Source organism: Caretta caretta, chromosome 5, assembly GCF_965140235.1.
Source record: "Caretta caretta isolate rCarCar2 chromosome 5, rCarCar1.hap1, whole genome shotgun sequence".
Taxonomy (NCBI): Eukaryota; Metazoa; Chordata; order Testudines; family Cheloniidae; genus Caretta; species Caretta caretta.
This window is the reverse complement of record NC_134210.1, coordinates 66,633,432-66,648,297: the sequence shown is the minus strand read 5'-3', so window position 1 is coordinate 66,648,297 and position 14,866 is coordinate 66,633,432. Positions and strand designations below refer to the sequence as shown.

The 14,866-nt window shown below is 38.6% G+C and overlaps 1 protein-coding gene across 2 annotated transcripts in view; it reads left to right on the top strand.

The window, feature by feature from the left end:
* The first annotated feature begins 5,421 nt into the window (after positions 1 to 5,421).
* LOC125637190 (uncharacterized) overlaps positions 5,422 to 14,866 on the top strand; it is a 62,787-nt gene continuing 53,342 nt past the window's right edge. The window contains exons 1-2 of one of the 2 annotated variants that reach the window (XM_048851383.2): positions 5,422 to 5,501; positions 13,409 to 13,600. In XM_048851383.2, the coding sequence (XP_048707340.1) occupies positions 5,444 to 5,501; positions 13,409 to 13,600 (250 nt within the window). In that variant the 5' untranslated portion in view covers positions 5,422 to 5,443. Of the gene's footprint in view, positions 5,502 to 8,214; positions 9,231 to 13,408; positions 13,601 to 14,866 lie in introns of those variants that run through there. The other variant, XM_048851382.2, reaches the window with a different exon arrangement.

Genomic DNA, 14,866 nt, shown 5'->3' with positions numbered 1-14,866 from the left:
GATGCAGGGAGATGTATATTTACAAGTCAGCTTGGCCTAGTAGTAAAGGGGACTCAGGAACGCATATATAGCTTTCACAACAGGAAATGACAGTTAGAAGTGGCTTGGTCACATGATGAACAAATGAAAGCTGAAAGTAAGTCTTTTTACTTTCTTGAAAGGGAAAAAAAGTCTTCCCTTTCCTTTCACCGCCCTTCAGTGACAGTCCAAGTATAATTTTAAATATAATTTTGCCTGTATTTAAACTACTTCTAGTTTTCAGTTAAAATAAAGTCCTCTTTGTCACATTTAAATAACTTCTGCTTTTAGCTCTTAATACAGTGAAGGGATTTGGCTCTGGGTGAAGGACTACATGAAAGCTACCATCAATTTGGCACAACCAGCTTCCAAGCTGCCAATCTAAAGCTGTTTCACAGTCAGTCTGATGTTAGATTGTTCCATTTTCATTTTGTTACAATATTAGCCATGCTAAGGTCTAGTAATTTGTTTGGGGGACCTCTTGACAACCCCTATGTGCTGCATAAGTGATGTTATTAATTCTGTGCGTAGTATTCTTTCCTGCAATTCAGTTTGGTGTTGGGAGGCACTGTGGAGTGGGAAACACCTTGTTTTGGATGAGATGGAAAACCAAGACCCAATATCTTTGGCTATTAAAAATCCCCTGGCATATTTCATATGGATAGAAGTGTTAATCATGGTGTGTTGGCCTGACCTCAGTTTGAGACTAATTCCCATACCTACTCTTTCATTTGGATATGCTATTCTTGTTTATTGCCTGTTCTGAACCAGCACATAATGTTGTTGGATGCTTCAAATTGTTGAAGAGTTCTGCCTAAGTGGAGGCTGCATTTCTGTGGGCAAATTATTTTCATGTTTTATGAAATGTTTCAGGATCTTGTTGAACAGAGGACTCACCCATTTGCCTTACCTCCCATTTCTTTTGTGGTGATGTTTATAGTACCAGTGAGTGTGCGAGGCACTCCGCTGAAGATATTTTAAAGAAAGCCATGTCTCTTCTCTTCTCTTGAGAGCATACAGTATAAGTGAAAACTTAGACAAGTGGGAATAAGGTGTAGAGTAGTAGAGGCAAGAGATAAGAAAAAAATTACTTAATTGAGGTCTACATGTCTTTGGCAGCGCATGTGTTTTTTCTTGTGTGTGTGAATTTGTGCGTTTAACATTAAAAAAATTCTTTTTGCAGGCCATCCTGCAGAAATGGGTATTTAGGAGTGATTTAAATGAGATGACAATGCTGGTTTGGTGAACTGATGTTGGAAGGGCATTCCTAGAATAAGAGACAGTGTGGAACAAGGCATATGAGAAAATATGAAAGGTATCAAGAATATGAATCTCTCTGCCTACATAACTTGATGGAATGATTGGACCCTAATTAGAGTTAACTGTAAGGTTATTATTGTTAGTAATAGAGTACAATCAATGTACTTGGCATTTTACAAGATGAAGAACAAGATCTGCTCTCTAACAGAAAGAGTTTAAATTTGAATACAGACAAGATGCAACAAAACAAAAATGGGTGTAGAGATCAACTGATTTTTGGGTGGGAGAGCAACACAGGAAGTATTCAGGAACAATGTGTGATTTAAGAATGTCTTTGAAGAAGGAGGGAGAGGGAGAGAGGATACTTGGGAAACAAGCAGTGACAGACTGTTCCAAACGTAGTTGGCAACATGATACAAGGAGCAAAGACAAGTTGGAGAAGGAGATGAACACAACAGTAAGGAGAGAGAGGATATTGAGGAGCTTAAGGAGTGAGAGAGGTAATGCAAGGCAATAAGAACAGAACAGTAGGTAGGGATAAGTTTATGTAGGGCACTGAATGTGAAGGCAAGGATGTTGAATTTGAAGACAGGAAATGATTTAGGGCCTGGTAAGAGATTCATATGGGAAAGGAAGGAAGGACAAGATGCAGGTTATTTTAGCAATGACATTTTGGTTAGCTAGGAGAACTAACTATTGTGCAATCACCAGCACTATATGTTTCTGGAATGTGAAACATTTTAGCTAAAGGATTGAATAGGACTGTTCAATATAACATTGCTGTGTGTATTATGGCTACAGCTAGGCCATCTAAAACATACTATAATTAATTACAAAAAAATATATACACTACTTTGAAGCTAATTTTTATCCTGAAAGAATTTTAAAACATTTTACAAAGGTATTTTTCTTCACTGCTATAAAAAAATTAATACTGATTTATTGTTTCTTCTTTAGTTACATATTATTACACTATACTTTGTTCCTCCATATTTTTCTTTAATTTGCTATCTTTTTGCCCTTTCAAGCCAATGACCATTATTTTAATGTCACTTTTCTGCATGTTTTTAATATTTATTGCTATCTTGAAGAAGGTCAAGTTTTTAAAACATAATAAAATAGATTTAACTGTGTTCCACAACCTAAAATTTTAATTCATACTACCAGTTAAACAAACAAAAAAAAAACTCTTACAGCAATTCACACCTACCAGAGAACAGTGGGATCTCAAATATATATGTTGTTAAGACTGTTTCTTTGGTCTAAGAGAGTTAATACCAAGGCTTGTAAGAAGTAATTGCCTCTTCTTATAAACAGGAACTAGAATGGTGTTCACAACAAAGATATGGACAGAAGCTTTAATTAGCTTTATGGTTGTGGATAATCTTCCATGCATGTCTGTTAGTTAAGGAGATATAAATTTGAGTCACTTATTCTGAGCCAGCCAGAATGCTGCTGCTTAAATCAGGAATAACCTTAGCACATAGAGCTCTATGCCAATACATCTCGGGCTCAATCCTGCAAACTGCTGAGCACCCTTAACTCCTATTTGAGTTGATGAGAGTTATCAATGCTCAGCTTCTCACAAGAAGATCACAGCAATGCACAGAACTGAGTCCTAGTTAAGGGTCTTATCTTGCAATACTTATCCCTTCAAGTAATCTTTACTGCAATCAATGGGACTGCTCATGTGACTAAGGATTACAGGTGATAAGATTCCTAATTTTCATCAAAATTTACAAATCTAGGGTGTGGACAAAAAACAAGTAGGTATGCTGGTACAGTGAAAGGAAAAAATAACATGTGAGAAGAAGCACAGTGAAAAAGCTGTGAAGGAAAAAACACCCAGCAGTCACCTCAACCATAAGATTTTTGCCTATTCTCTTACCTGAATCAATGAATCTGACAGGAGGAAAAAAGAAGCATAAATAATATCAGGAGAAGTAGTAGAAATAGCAACATTATTGTTGCTCATTTATGTGCTTTTTAGGATTTACTTGCCAATTGTTTTCTGACCCTGGGGATCGAACAGAGACACCTCACAGAGTCCACAACTTTAATAATAACAACACACAAATGTAAATTGATAAACAAGCATAGTCTCTATCACAAAGGGGTAACTGTAGCCAGTCACCCTGACTGAATCACACATGATCCAGCTTTCCTTGTGAGGGAAAGAAGCCACCAACCAGTTTTAACCACCTGAGCCACCAGACCAGGACCCTAGTCTTAGACTACAAGCCAAAATCTCTAGCTTCATCAAGAAGAAATTAGAGTTGCCATTAGGCCAAACCATGGCAGTCTCTGCTGGTTGATACCACTAGTGCATGATGAAGCTTGAAAAATAACTCTTAATGGAACTCAGGTCACCAGAGTGCCTGTCTAGTGCACTATCCACGTGGCCACACTTCCTCCCCAGTACTGATATTTGTTGAATTAAGCTTGAATACACCCAGACAGTGACACTTCCTGTAGGGAAAGATTTGGAAAATTCTTCAAAAAAAAAAAAAACTCACCAACCCTGAAAGGACCTCGCAAATGAAACTTCTACTTTGTCATGGAGCTGCACCCCTATGAATTGTGAGCAGCACTCTTTTTGATTTGACACACCAGACTAGCCTTAATTTGAAATCTACTCTTCCATTTAGCAAGTTTTATATCTGAAGAGAAGGTGCCTCTATATGTGCGCGCACAGCTTATATTCAGCCTTTTTGTTTGTTTGAACTACAGAGCATCATTTCCTTGTCTAGTAAAATGTTCATTTTAAAAAAAGAGCACTCTTTAAGTAGCACATCAAACAAGTGATGTGGCTGAAATGCCCCATCAGAAAGCAATATATTCACTACACAGCCGCTTTCTCAAACTCAGCTTGCATCATAAAATATTGTATTCCAGTGCTAACGTCAATATTTGTCCTGACAATAAGCACCAACAGCCTATTTACAAGGCTATACTTAAATTATATAGGATTTTAATTGTTGATAAATGCATTTATTTTATGTTATAGGGCACTGTTGATGTACACAACACTTTACAAAACACAAAGTATGTTTTGAGGGATACAGGAGAAGTATCTACGGGAAGTATCTATGCTTCTCACAGGGGTTTTTAATTTGTTGGTGGCTCAGTTGTTTGCTGTCTTATGTGACTATACAAGGTGGTCAGAGAGACAAGGTGGGTGAGGTAATAGCTTTTATTAGACTAACTTCTGTTAGTGAAAAAGAGAGACAAGCTTTGGAGCCACACAAAGCTCTTCTTCAGGTCTGGGAAAGGTATGGCTTCACAGCACATGCAAGGTGTAGTTAGAACATATTCTAAAGGGTCATTCAAGGTAGAGTGGCCCGTTAACTCCTCTGTAATCATAGGACAAAAAGAGGGGGTTAGGGGGGTTACAGATTGTTGTAATAAGCCATAAATCCCAGTGTGTCTGTTCAGTCCATGATTTTTTAGTGACTAGCAGAGCTCACAGGCTCGTCTTTTGAAAGCGTTGTGCAGTTTTTCTTTGAGGATGAGTACTAATAGGTCAGATATGGAATGATTGCATTGTGAAAAGTATTCACCCACAGGTGATAGGCTGTTTTTGTCTTTTATCATTTTCCTGTTTGAGTCCAAAAGGGCTACAACTACACTACATATGCACAAGGTGATGTAAGTTGTTCTCTTGTTCCCTTGCATGGACTACCCACATTGTGGGTAGCAGCCTCCTTGGGGTTGCTACACCCACTCCAATACAAAAGGGCAAGGAGTGGATGGAGCTTTGGCTCAGGTCTCCCATCTCCACTGTACCCCCAGCACAGATGAGGAAGTAAGCTGCACCAGGTATGATGCTGGTGAGAGTTATTTCTACCATACATCCTAAAGCAAGGGAGGAACCAGGTATCGGATTGTGACCTTGCCTCTGAAAATCTCACTAGGCCCTACCTGCATCCTTAGCGTCTAAATAGATTTGAAAATCTGGCCCTGATTGACCAAGTGAAACAACTAGATGCTTAAGCTCCTATTTCCAATTCAGAATTCCGATCAGTGGGCTTATGGACTCAGAAAGAGAAGCCAAGTTAGAGAAAAGAAAGCAACCTTGCAGTTGAATAGGGAATAATTTTTATGATTCAATGGTTTTTTTTCCCCACCCAGGAGAGTAAAATCTGGATGTCCTCAGGTCTCAGAAATGAGCAGAAAGAGAAGAAAAAGCTGCAAGGGCAGAAAAAGCTCAGATCCCAGAGAATGTAAGTTCATGAAATGGTTAGTTTGAATGTATAGCACAATGTCTGGTCATTCTCCAGACATTGTCTAGAAATACTTGAGTTATAGTAACATAATTAAAACAAGATTAAAGACAGATATCAGTGCATCTTAGTTCCCTAAAGTTATTTCCTGCTTAGGCTATCAGTTTTCTGCTTATGCCAAGGCATCCATATTAAATAATTATAAATAGAGGTGGTTTCTTCCTGAGACTTGGTTTGTTGTTGGGTTGCTCTCCTGTCTCTTTCTGGGCATGTGCAGGCAGAGGTAGTATTGTTTAAATGTCCCAAATTTATTTCAGACTTCTTGTGTGCAGAAATTATAGTACGGACAAAAATGAGAACAATATATTTCTGAAAATTAATAAAGTATAATAGCAGAACTAATCCTGGTTAAGTAGATGCTACTATAATCTATTGTCCTTGCTATTTAAAATCTATTCAAAAAGGTCTCAAACAAGACAGATTTTCATGTAATTTACAGAAGAAATCTTGCACAGAACAACTCCCATTGGGAAACAGTGTTCTCTAATAGTTAGAACATTATAATGCCTGGGTACTTTGCTACTGACTTGCTGTGTTACCTTGGCTAAATTAATTAATTACCTTGTTTGCTCATCTGTAAAAGGATTATAATAAGTACAAGTCCCATGTAACGTACCCAAAATTGCAACCATGCAATAGGATATTGATTGTTCCACTGTGTGCTGAGGAGAGGAACAAAAATCCCACGGGAGAGAGAAAGAAAAGTAGATCTTTCTAAATGAACACATTATAGCATAGTACATTTGTACTGTGTAAAATCTCATGTGTGAGCATTTTAAAGACAAAATTGTATGGTTCTTACTAATTTCATGTGAGTAGGCTGATTTTTAGTGTGAGAGACACTGTTTACTTGGCTTTATATTGTAAAACAAATAAATTACATTTAAATAAAATGTGTAGTCGAGTGATACTAAAAAGAAGAAAAATAGGTCAGTTCTTGTGGTATACACAGTATTTCTAAAGTATAGCTCCTCAGTGACATAAGCACTGAATATGAAAAACACTGTAAGGCCTTATAATACATTTCAAGATGCTGCTTACATAGACCACTGCAAAAGCCTTTCTTCCTTTTTTCCAATTTAGATGAACATTTGCCAGCCATCTGTAAATGCCAGCAAAATGTAAAAGGCCTTAAAAATAAAGCAGATGAGGACCCAGTGGAAACTAATTTCCCTGAGCCAGTGGACATGGAGAGATCTGAAGAAAACAGGAAAGATCACTCTTGTACACCAATGACTGGGCAACAGAATAACTCAGGTGCATGTGAAGATAAAGAACAAGAAAATACAGATGACAGTGAAAAAGAAGGAGGGAAAGAAAAAGATTGCCCTCCACCAGCATTCTCTCATCATCAGGAAGAGGTCCTTGCAGTGGTAACCTTTGATGAATCAGAAGCCTTATCAACAGGAAAAATTACACTGAAGCACAACCCAAGCTCTGCAGAACCCCTTGATTTGGCTAGTGAAGTACTTACTGCAGAATTAAAATGTGGTGGTTTTAATATGAAAGTAGAAATTAAGAAGGGCCTATTATTTGATTCTGGAACAAGCCTTGTAATTGAGAAAAAGAAATGTCCAAAGAAGAGAAAGTGCTATCGTGACAAGCAATACCAGAAAAGCCACTATTCCAAGTGCCATAAGTGTCAGGATCCATCAACTGCCCATTCTATAGATGACAATGAAAATTACAAGGCATCCGCTAAACACAAAATACAAATTGCCAGCAACAAGAACACCTCACTGAAAGTGAGCATTGTAGGAAAGGAAATTAAAGTGAAATACAATAATAGAAAGCAGAGTCCAATCATTCATATAGAACCAGGTGAACACACACAGACAAGTGGCAAAACTTGCAGCAGGAAATATGGAAACACTTATTCCAGTGATACAGAATATTCTGTAACAGAGGTATCTTGCAGCACTGATTACGAATCAGATTTTAGCCTTCATGAAAAGGAAGAGTCTTTTACAAACTATACGTGTCCAGACTGGTATCTACTTCTTCCTCCACCTGAAGAGTTTGCTGACAGCAAAGAAATATGTTTAGATACCACTACAGAGGTTGCATCCTTACTCCCAATCAGTGATCAAAAAGAACCTGACACCTTACCTGCAGTCTTACCAGCTTGGGAGGAAGGAAATCATATCTGTAAACAGAAAGAACCTGGGACTGAAGACTTTGCCAGTGAAAAGGAAGATTTCTGTAAAGACAATAATATAAGAAAGATAATTTTCTCAGAATTTAGTTATAATGGGGGTTGTCCTTTAGATACTAATGGTTCAAGTGAAAAAATCTTTGGTAAAGAACCTATTGATGAGGCCAATGAAGCAGGACAAATAAGAAACAGTCTCATTGACATAAGGAACACTATATTAGCTTCACACCCAGAGCCAAAAGCAGTTAGAAGAAAGTCTTTTCCAGATGTCACCATTGATGTATTGTCACCAGTTCACCACAGAAGGGATTCTGGCTTTTATTCATTGCCATCTTTATCCTTAAAAGTACTGCCCAAGCAGGCCAAAGCAGTAGATCTTTACAGCAAGAATACTCAGACTCATACCAGCTGTACAGAACTTTGTAAGTGTTTCAGCTTCACATCAGTCAGCAGTCCGAGAGCTCTCAAGTCTTATCAGTATGCCTTCACCTCCTACAATCATGACATGACCATTTACCATTCTGAGCCGGAAGGAAGTATAGATGATGCTTTCTTCTTCACTCACTATGAAGACTATATGGGGCACTGTAAAGAAATGGAAGCGACATTAGTGGAAACATCTCATTCCGGCATCAATTCAAATGTAGAACAGAAACTGGAGCATAAATACTCAGAGCCTCTCCAGAACCTTGCTGTATGTGATGAACACATTGAGTTTACAGAAAGTGGTTTTGATGAGGAGACACTAGAGAGTGATCATCACTTTGATGTACAAGGCCATGCTGAAGTACAGAATAAAGCCCTGATATTTCAAGTCCCTTCCCCTTCCAGAAGCCCTTCAAATGGCCATGTTAGTGACAAAAGCATAGCTAACACAGTAGCCATAGACTGCATCCAAAGCCAACATTCAGCATTACAACCAAGTAAGTGTGTTCATCCAGCTACCCCAGATCCTGAGGTAACGATAAAAAAACGGAAAGGATCAGTGATGACTGTAAAAACTGGAGAGCGAGAGCAAAGGCTCATCATTCAAGGCGACAAGAAGGGGATAGCTGATTCTTTTGGCTCTGGGATAAAAAATGAGCCTAAGCTACCCTGCAGCATACGAGAAAAATCATTTATGTCCCTTTTGTTGGATGCTGAGGAGTCAGATAGAGATAATGAATTACAGAGCTTTTCTGAGGTCCAGGACACATCTAGGAATATTCCTGATGAAGCCAATTTCCATGATGATTCCACACATATTACTTCAGTGTCCAGCTCCTCAATGCCTCCTGAAGATAAGCAAGTTTGCATTGAGGGTACATTTACCAAAGAAACAAAAGAGAACCTTTGCAGTGAACAAGAGATAACAAGCCAAATATCTGATCATTTAAGAACAGAGCCTGTAGCATGTCAGATAGAGCAGTTAGTTAAATCCAGCTCTGAAGAAACTGAGAAAAAATGTGAGACAAAGGATTGTTGCCAAAACACAGACACACCAATGTCACCAAGAAAGCAGATTAGTCAAAAAGGTAGGCATTCCAGAATTCTCTGCATGATTAATCCTTTTGCATATGCTGCACATTTGGGGAGTGGCTTAGCCCTTCGTGCTTTGGCAATTTATAGCTTGGAAAAAACAGGTGAATATTAATATACAAGGGTCATACTGCTTCCTAATCCCATTCTGTCATCTCCCTGGTGATATGTTTAGCTATTTGATTGTACTCTGCTCATCACTCCCTTCTCTGTAGAATCAGGCAGGCCAGTAGTTTATTAACAAAAGAATACTTTAAAACAGCTTTGCTACACAGAGTTTGACATATTCTAACAAAGCACTACCAAGTATCCTCCTAGTGAGTAAAGCAAATACCAGATCAGGATTAATATAGGTGTCATGAGACATGTCCTCAGAGCTCTGTACTATATTTAGAAACCATGTAAGTATGGTTAAGGATGCATGTGGTCTAGTGACCTCAGCAAAAGACTGAAAGCCAGGCACATCCTGGTTCTAATCTTGGCTGAGCCTTCAGCACATTAGATGACCTTAATCAAATCATTTGACTTTCCTTCTGCCTCTCTCTACCTATCTGAGAAAATGGAGTACAGAGAGGTATTTTTTTTTAATTAAGATGCTGCATCCGTTCTGAAATTTCCTATTTATCTTCCTTTCTACCATCCATACATCCCTTCCTTTCTACCATCCATACATCCCATAAGAATACCTGGGTAACAATTTAAAAAAATTGTATCATAGCAATGTAAAAGACTGAGTTATCTAGTCCCTTTCCTTAACAGTTCTGAGTTGTTACCAACTATATATAGATCATCCTTCGGAAATTCAGCTGACATTTTTTTTTGTTTAATTTTATATCTCCCAATGTAGTAACCATGATCCCTCCTTAAATCTTTCTTAAAATATTTAGATATATAACTTTACATACTTGAAATGAGATTTTCAAAATGCTCAGCATTGGCCTAACTCTGCGCCTATTGAAGTTAATGGTAAAACTCTCATTGATGTTAATAGGACCAGAGGAAAGCCAACGACAGTTTTACCATTAACTTCAATGGGAGCGGAGTTAGGCCGGTGCAATGCACTGTTGAAAATAGTGCCCTATATAAAATTAATGTTCCATTACAGACCAAAACAGGGGAGGGGACCAAAGCAATGGTTGGGTGGGAAGGGTAAATCAGGGAATTGATAGTAGTGAAGTATTATATGAGAAGAGGCAACTGACTGGATCCCTTAACCATTCATTTCCAGACATTATTAACATTTAGGGAGGTATTTTTAAGGTTTAGATTTTTGTAAAGCAAGTATAACGAGGGGAGGGGGACTCCAGTGAAACATACATTCAACCACAATTTTTTTAACAAAGATTTTTGATAGTGAATTACACTGCATTTGTATTGTGTAAACATATCATGAGTATCAGTTGCTATGGGGAATAGGGCAGTTGCCCCTCCGTTGACTTTTCATAGGCATGTATGTTTCAGTATGTCTTCCACTACCCTCCTACCCAGTCTCCCAACTTTGCAGGATACAATGTAATGTTCTATATTCTGACACAACTTTGCCCTCTCCAGAATTTGTTTGAAATAATGCACCAGAAACACATAGACAAGTGCGCCTCTGGGCCACGCATTCAGTCTTTAGAAGTCCTTTCCAATGGCCTGAAAAGCATGATCTTTTCTTTCTTTGAATCCAAAATAATTCTTAAGATCCTGATTCTACCACATACATTTGTGAGGAATGGTATCCATTGATTTTGCTGTTGAATAAGATACTATATAGCGTAAATAAGGGTCACAGAAGCAGGCTTTTAATCATTTTAGGATATGGCAACATCCTGCTCCGTCAGGCAACTGGTCAAGTGCAGCCATTTCATTGAACAGTCTGCAGATAGAGAGGCTGTGTGTGGCTTACCACACCCAACAATGGACTGTACTTGAAAGGGACATATATAGCAGTTTCAATGGAAAAAAAAAGGGGAGAAAAGAAGGAGAAGGAAAAAAAAAAAAGTCCAGGCCAAATAAAATTCCAGTAATATGTTTCCTCTAGTTTTATTTACTTTTCCTGGTAGCAGCAGGATTTAGTTATAGATCACCATTGAAACAAAGCAGCAGTTCCCATGTTTCCTGGAAAAACTTTGAATAAGTGAATTACTATATTTGTTCTTAAGCCCATGGTGGCCTTCCAAAGTTTAAAAAAAGAAAGGAAACAACCCACCACCACCTTAATCTAGTGTTGTTGTACCACCATGACATAGAAAAGATACCACCATCCAGTGTTGTAATAAGCACTAATGAAGAGTAGCATGTGCAACAATGGCTAGGTACAACAAGGTCCGGTTATGGGGAAATATCCTTGTTTATGTTTCTTTAATATTAATATTTAATCATTCAGCATCCAATACTCTACATGAAAACCAAGATGTATCAGTTTTTATAACATAAATATTAAAGCTGCTTGTGAATTTTCCATCAAATTTTTTTTTCAGTGGAAATTATGGTTTTTGCAAAATCAAAATTTTCTGTAGGAAAATGACATTTTGTGCCTCTCGCCCTTCCCCTCCAAAAAAAAATTCTGTTGGAAAAATTGAAAGAGAATATTTAGTTTCAAATCAGATTGATTCAAATAGAAATATTTTGTTTTGTGAAACCATATCAACACATTTCATTTTGGGTGAATTCAATGTTAATCTTTGTCTGCCTGCCTCAATTGCCATGGTACCTCATGCCCCTATTCTCCTTCTGGGGTGGGATGTCTGGTTGGAGATCATATGATGCAATGTAGTCTTCCCTCTGACTGAGCTGCAATAATGCATCAGGGGATATCAGTGATTTCAATTCATCATGGAACCTATAGACTGGCTAGGGAGACCAACCCACAGAAGAGAATGGGGACGTGAAGCACATGAAGTACAGCTGACATGACATACCATGATGGCTCAGGCAGATGTAGTTTAATATTGAACCGATCCGACACTAAACATTTTGATTTGGTTCAACAAATGAAACCAAACCCGTTCAGTTCAGGAATGTCAAATCATCCCATTTCAATTTAAAATGTTGAAATGAAATGATAGCTCTAATAAATATATTGAGCGTCAGCGTTCCAGATAACATGTTATCTTTAAAGTATGCCACCCAGAAAAAAGCTTCCTTAATTTGAATATTGTTTTCAAAACTTTATTGAAACTAAATTATCATTTTAAGGATATAAAATATATGGGGGGAAAGTTTTTTTTCAAACATTAAATTATATCAAAAATATTTCCATCATTTGCCACCAAACAAGCTACCCTCGTAGAATTTAGTTTCCTGCCACTCAGCAGAAGGTCTGTCTGTCTGGAATAGAGGCACAGTGGCATAAACCTTGATCATCCAGGGATTGACAACCATGTAAAGAGGCTGTTGGGACAATGGTGCTTGGAAGAGGCACTCATTCAGCTCATCCCCAATGGAGTTCCAGATAGATTAGGTCTCCCTAGAGCTACTCTCTCCTGTCATCCTTCCTGCCCTCTCTGCTTAGACATCTTTGTCCTCCCAGGTGTAAATAGATGCAGCTAGCACCCCTTGCACTTATGGAAATGAATTTACCCAGGGTCTTTTTTTCTAGATTTGTTTTTAATGTCTGAAATAGCAATAAAGTAGTACTACTACATTTATAATTTGCTTAGAAATAAATTAATATGGAAGTATTCTACTTTGAGTTTTGTACTATCTTCTTAACTGCCTTTTCTCCTTGTTATATTTTTGAGGCCACATTTTTAAATAAGGGCACCTGAGACTCATGCTTTACACATACACATAAATGCACAGATTCCTTTGCACATGCAAAAAACATGCTTGTGTTTGCAAATTGAGGGATTATGCAGGCAGATGGCTATGTAGGTGCTTAACTAGCTATCTGCATGCACAATCTGCTTTATGTGTACAAGCATGGCAATTACACACACCCACATTTTTTCATGTAAGCCTTGGATATCTTTTTTAAATGTGGCCCATTACTATTTAAAATGCTATTTGCTATTTTGATTTTCTGTCCCTCATATATTTGCAGACAGACTATTGTTATACACATTATTTCATCATTTATAATGAGGAAAAGCTCAATTTTAAAAAGGTATAATTGACAGAACATTTTGTGAAAGAATTGTTATATCTCACATATCTAGCTCTCTGATAAAATCTGATCTTAATTTAGATTTGAAGTCAGAAGTGAATAAGACCATAAAGCTACCCGGTGAACCAGTGTTAAAAGATACAAGAGCCAGTGATAGCTCCCAGGAAGAAGCCCTAGACCGATGGGCAAGGCAGCGGAAGCAATTCAAAGACAGTAAAAAGTGCAGTTCAACTGGAGGGAGCTCCATAAACAGCACTATCACTGAGATATCAAGTGAGTACATAATGGTCTTGCAATTGTACCTCTTCTCTTATGTGACTGACAATGCCATCAGAACTATCAGCCAAGGAGATTTCATCTTCAGGTTGCACAGCCCACATATCCCATGAGAGATTCTGTTGTTCACTGCTGAAGAATACACTGCTGAGTGTATTGACACTGTCCTCTAAATTGAATTTTTCATTCATTTTGGATGTCTATCTAGTCCTTAATTGGGTACACACTGTAAACCAGAAATAAATTCCTGATCCTGAGGCTTTTCTCTAGTTCTGTTTTCTCCAGGATTATGACAGAGGTTACAAACCTAAATCATATTCATAGATACAAGTATGCCTTCCCAAACTTCCTGTGATTATATCTGATTCAACTGAGCTATGTTTCCTTCTTCCCACTCGTATAAGCTAGGTTCCTCTGTCATTCAGAGGAATGACAGAGGAACAAAGAACCTATTTAAGGGCCAGATTTTCCCACCCTTTCTCACATTAAGTTGAACTGTAAGTACTCTTATTGAAAAGTCAATGGAGCTTGTCAGGGAATAAGACACTACTCAGCAAGGGGCATGGTGGCAGAGTCTGGTCATAAATGTATAATGTAGAATTCTTGCTGTCCTCTGTGTCCTCTTCCCATCACTATATTCCTTATATTCATTCATCAAGCCCTTTTTCCTAAAACCTGCTCCCTGGATTGCCCTTCACTGTCCCTCTGCTATTGGAACAGCTATATCTGTAACTGTGGGGTGTACCAACCCTACACTGTTGTTCTGGTCACGGGAGACTCAGCCCACCCGTGCATCCAGGGCATGCTTTCAATGAAGGTGGAGCTTAAAAGGGCGCAGCACAGGGCAGTCAGTCCAAGGGAGCAGACCTGCATTGGAAGCTCCTGCAGGAATCCACTGGGAGACCCACACCTCCAGAAGCAGACCTCAACTCAGAACCACAAGCATGGCAAAAGAGACAGCAGAGTATCTGCTGATGAGTGGGGAAGGGAACCTCCTGACCCCCTCCTCAGAGGACAAGTTGTGGGCTGTAACCCAGAGATTAGGCTGGGTGATACCCTGGTCCAGGTCGCACACCTGAACTGCGTGCCACAGGGCCCTGGGAAGGAACCTGGAGGAACAGGAAGGCCTGGGTTCTCCTACCGCCAATCCTGGACTTGAACCCACAAAGTGGTATGACTAGCCAGTGCTCTGACCATTAGGAGACACGGTCTAAGAAGACAGTCTCCCATCACACTGTCTCATTAAGAAATCTGTCACCTTTT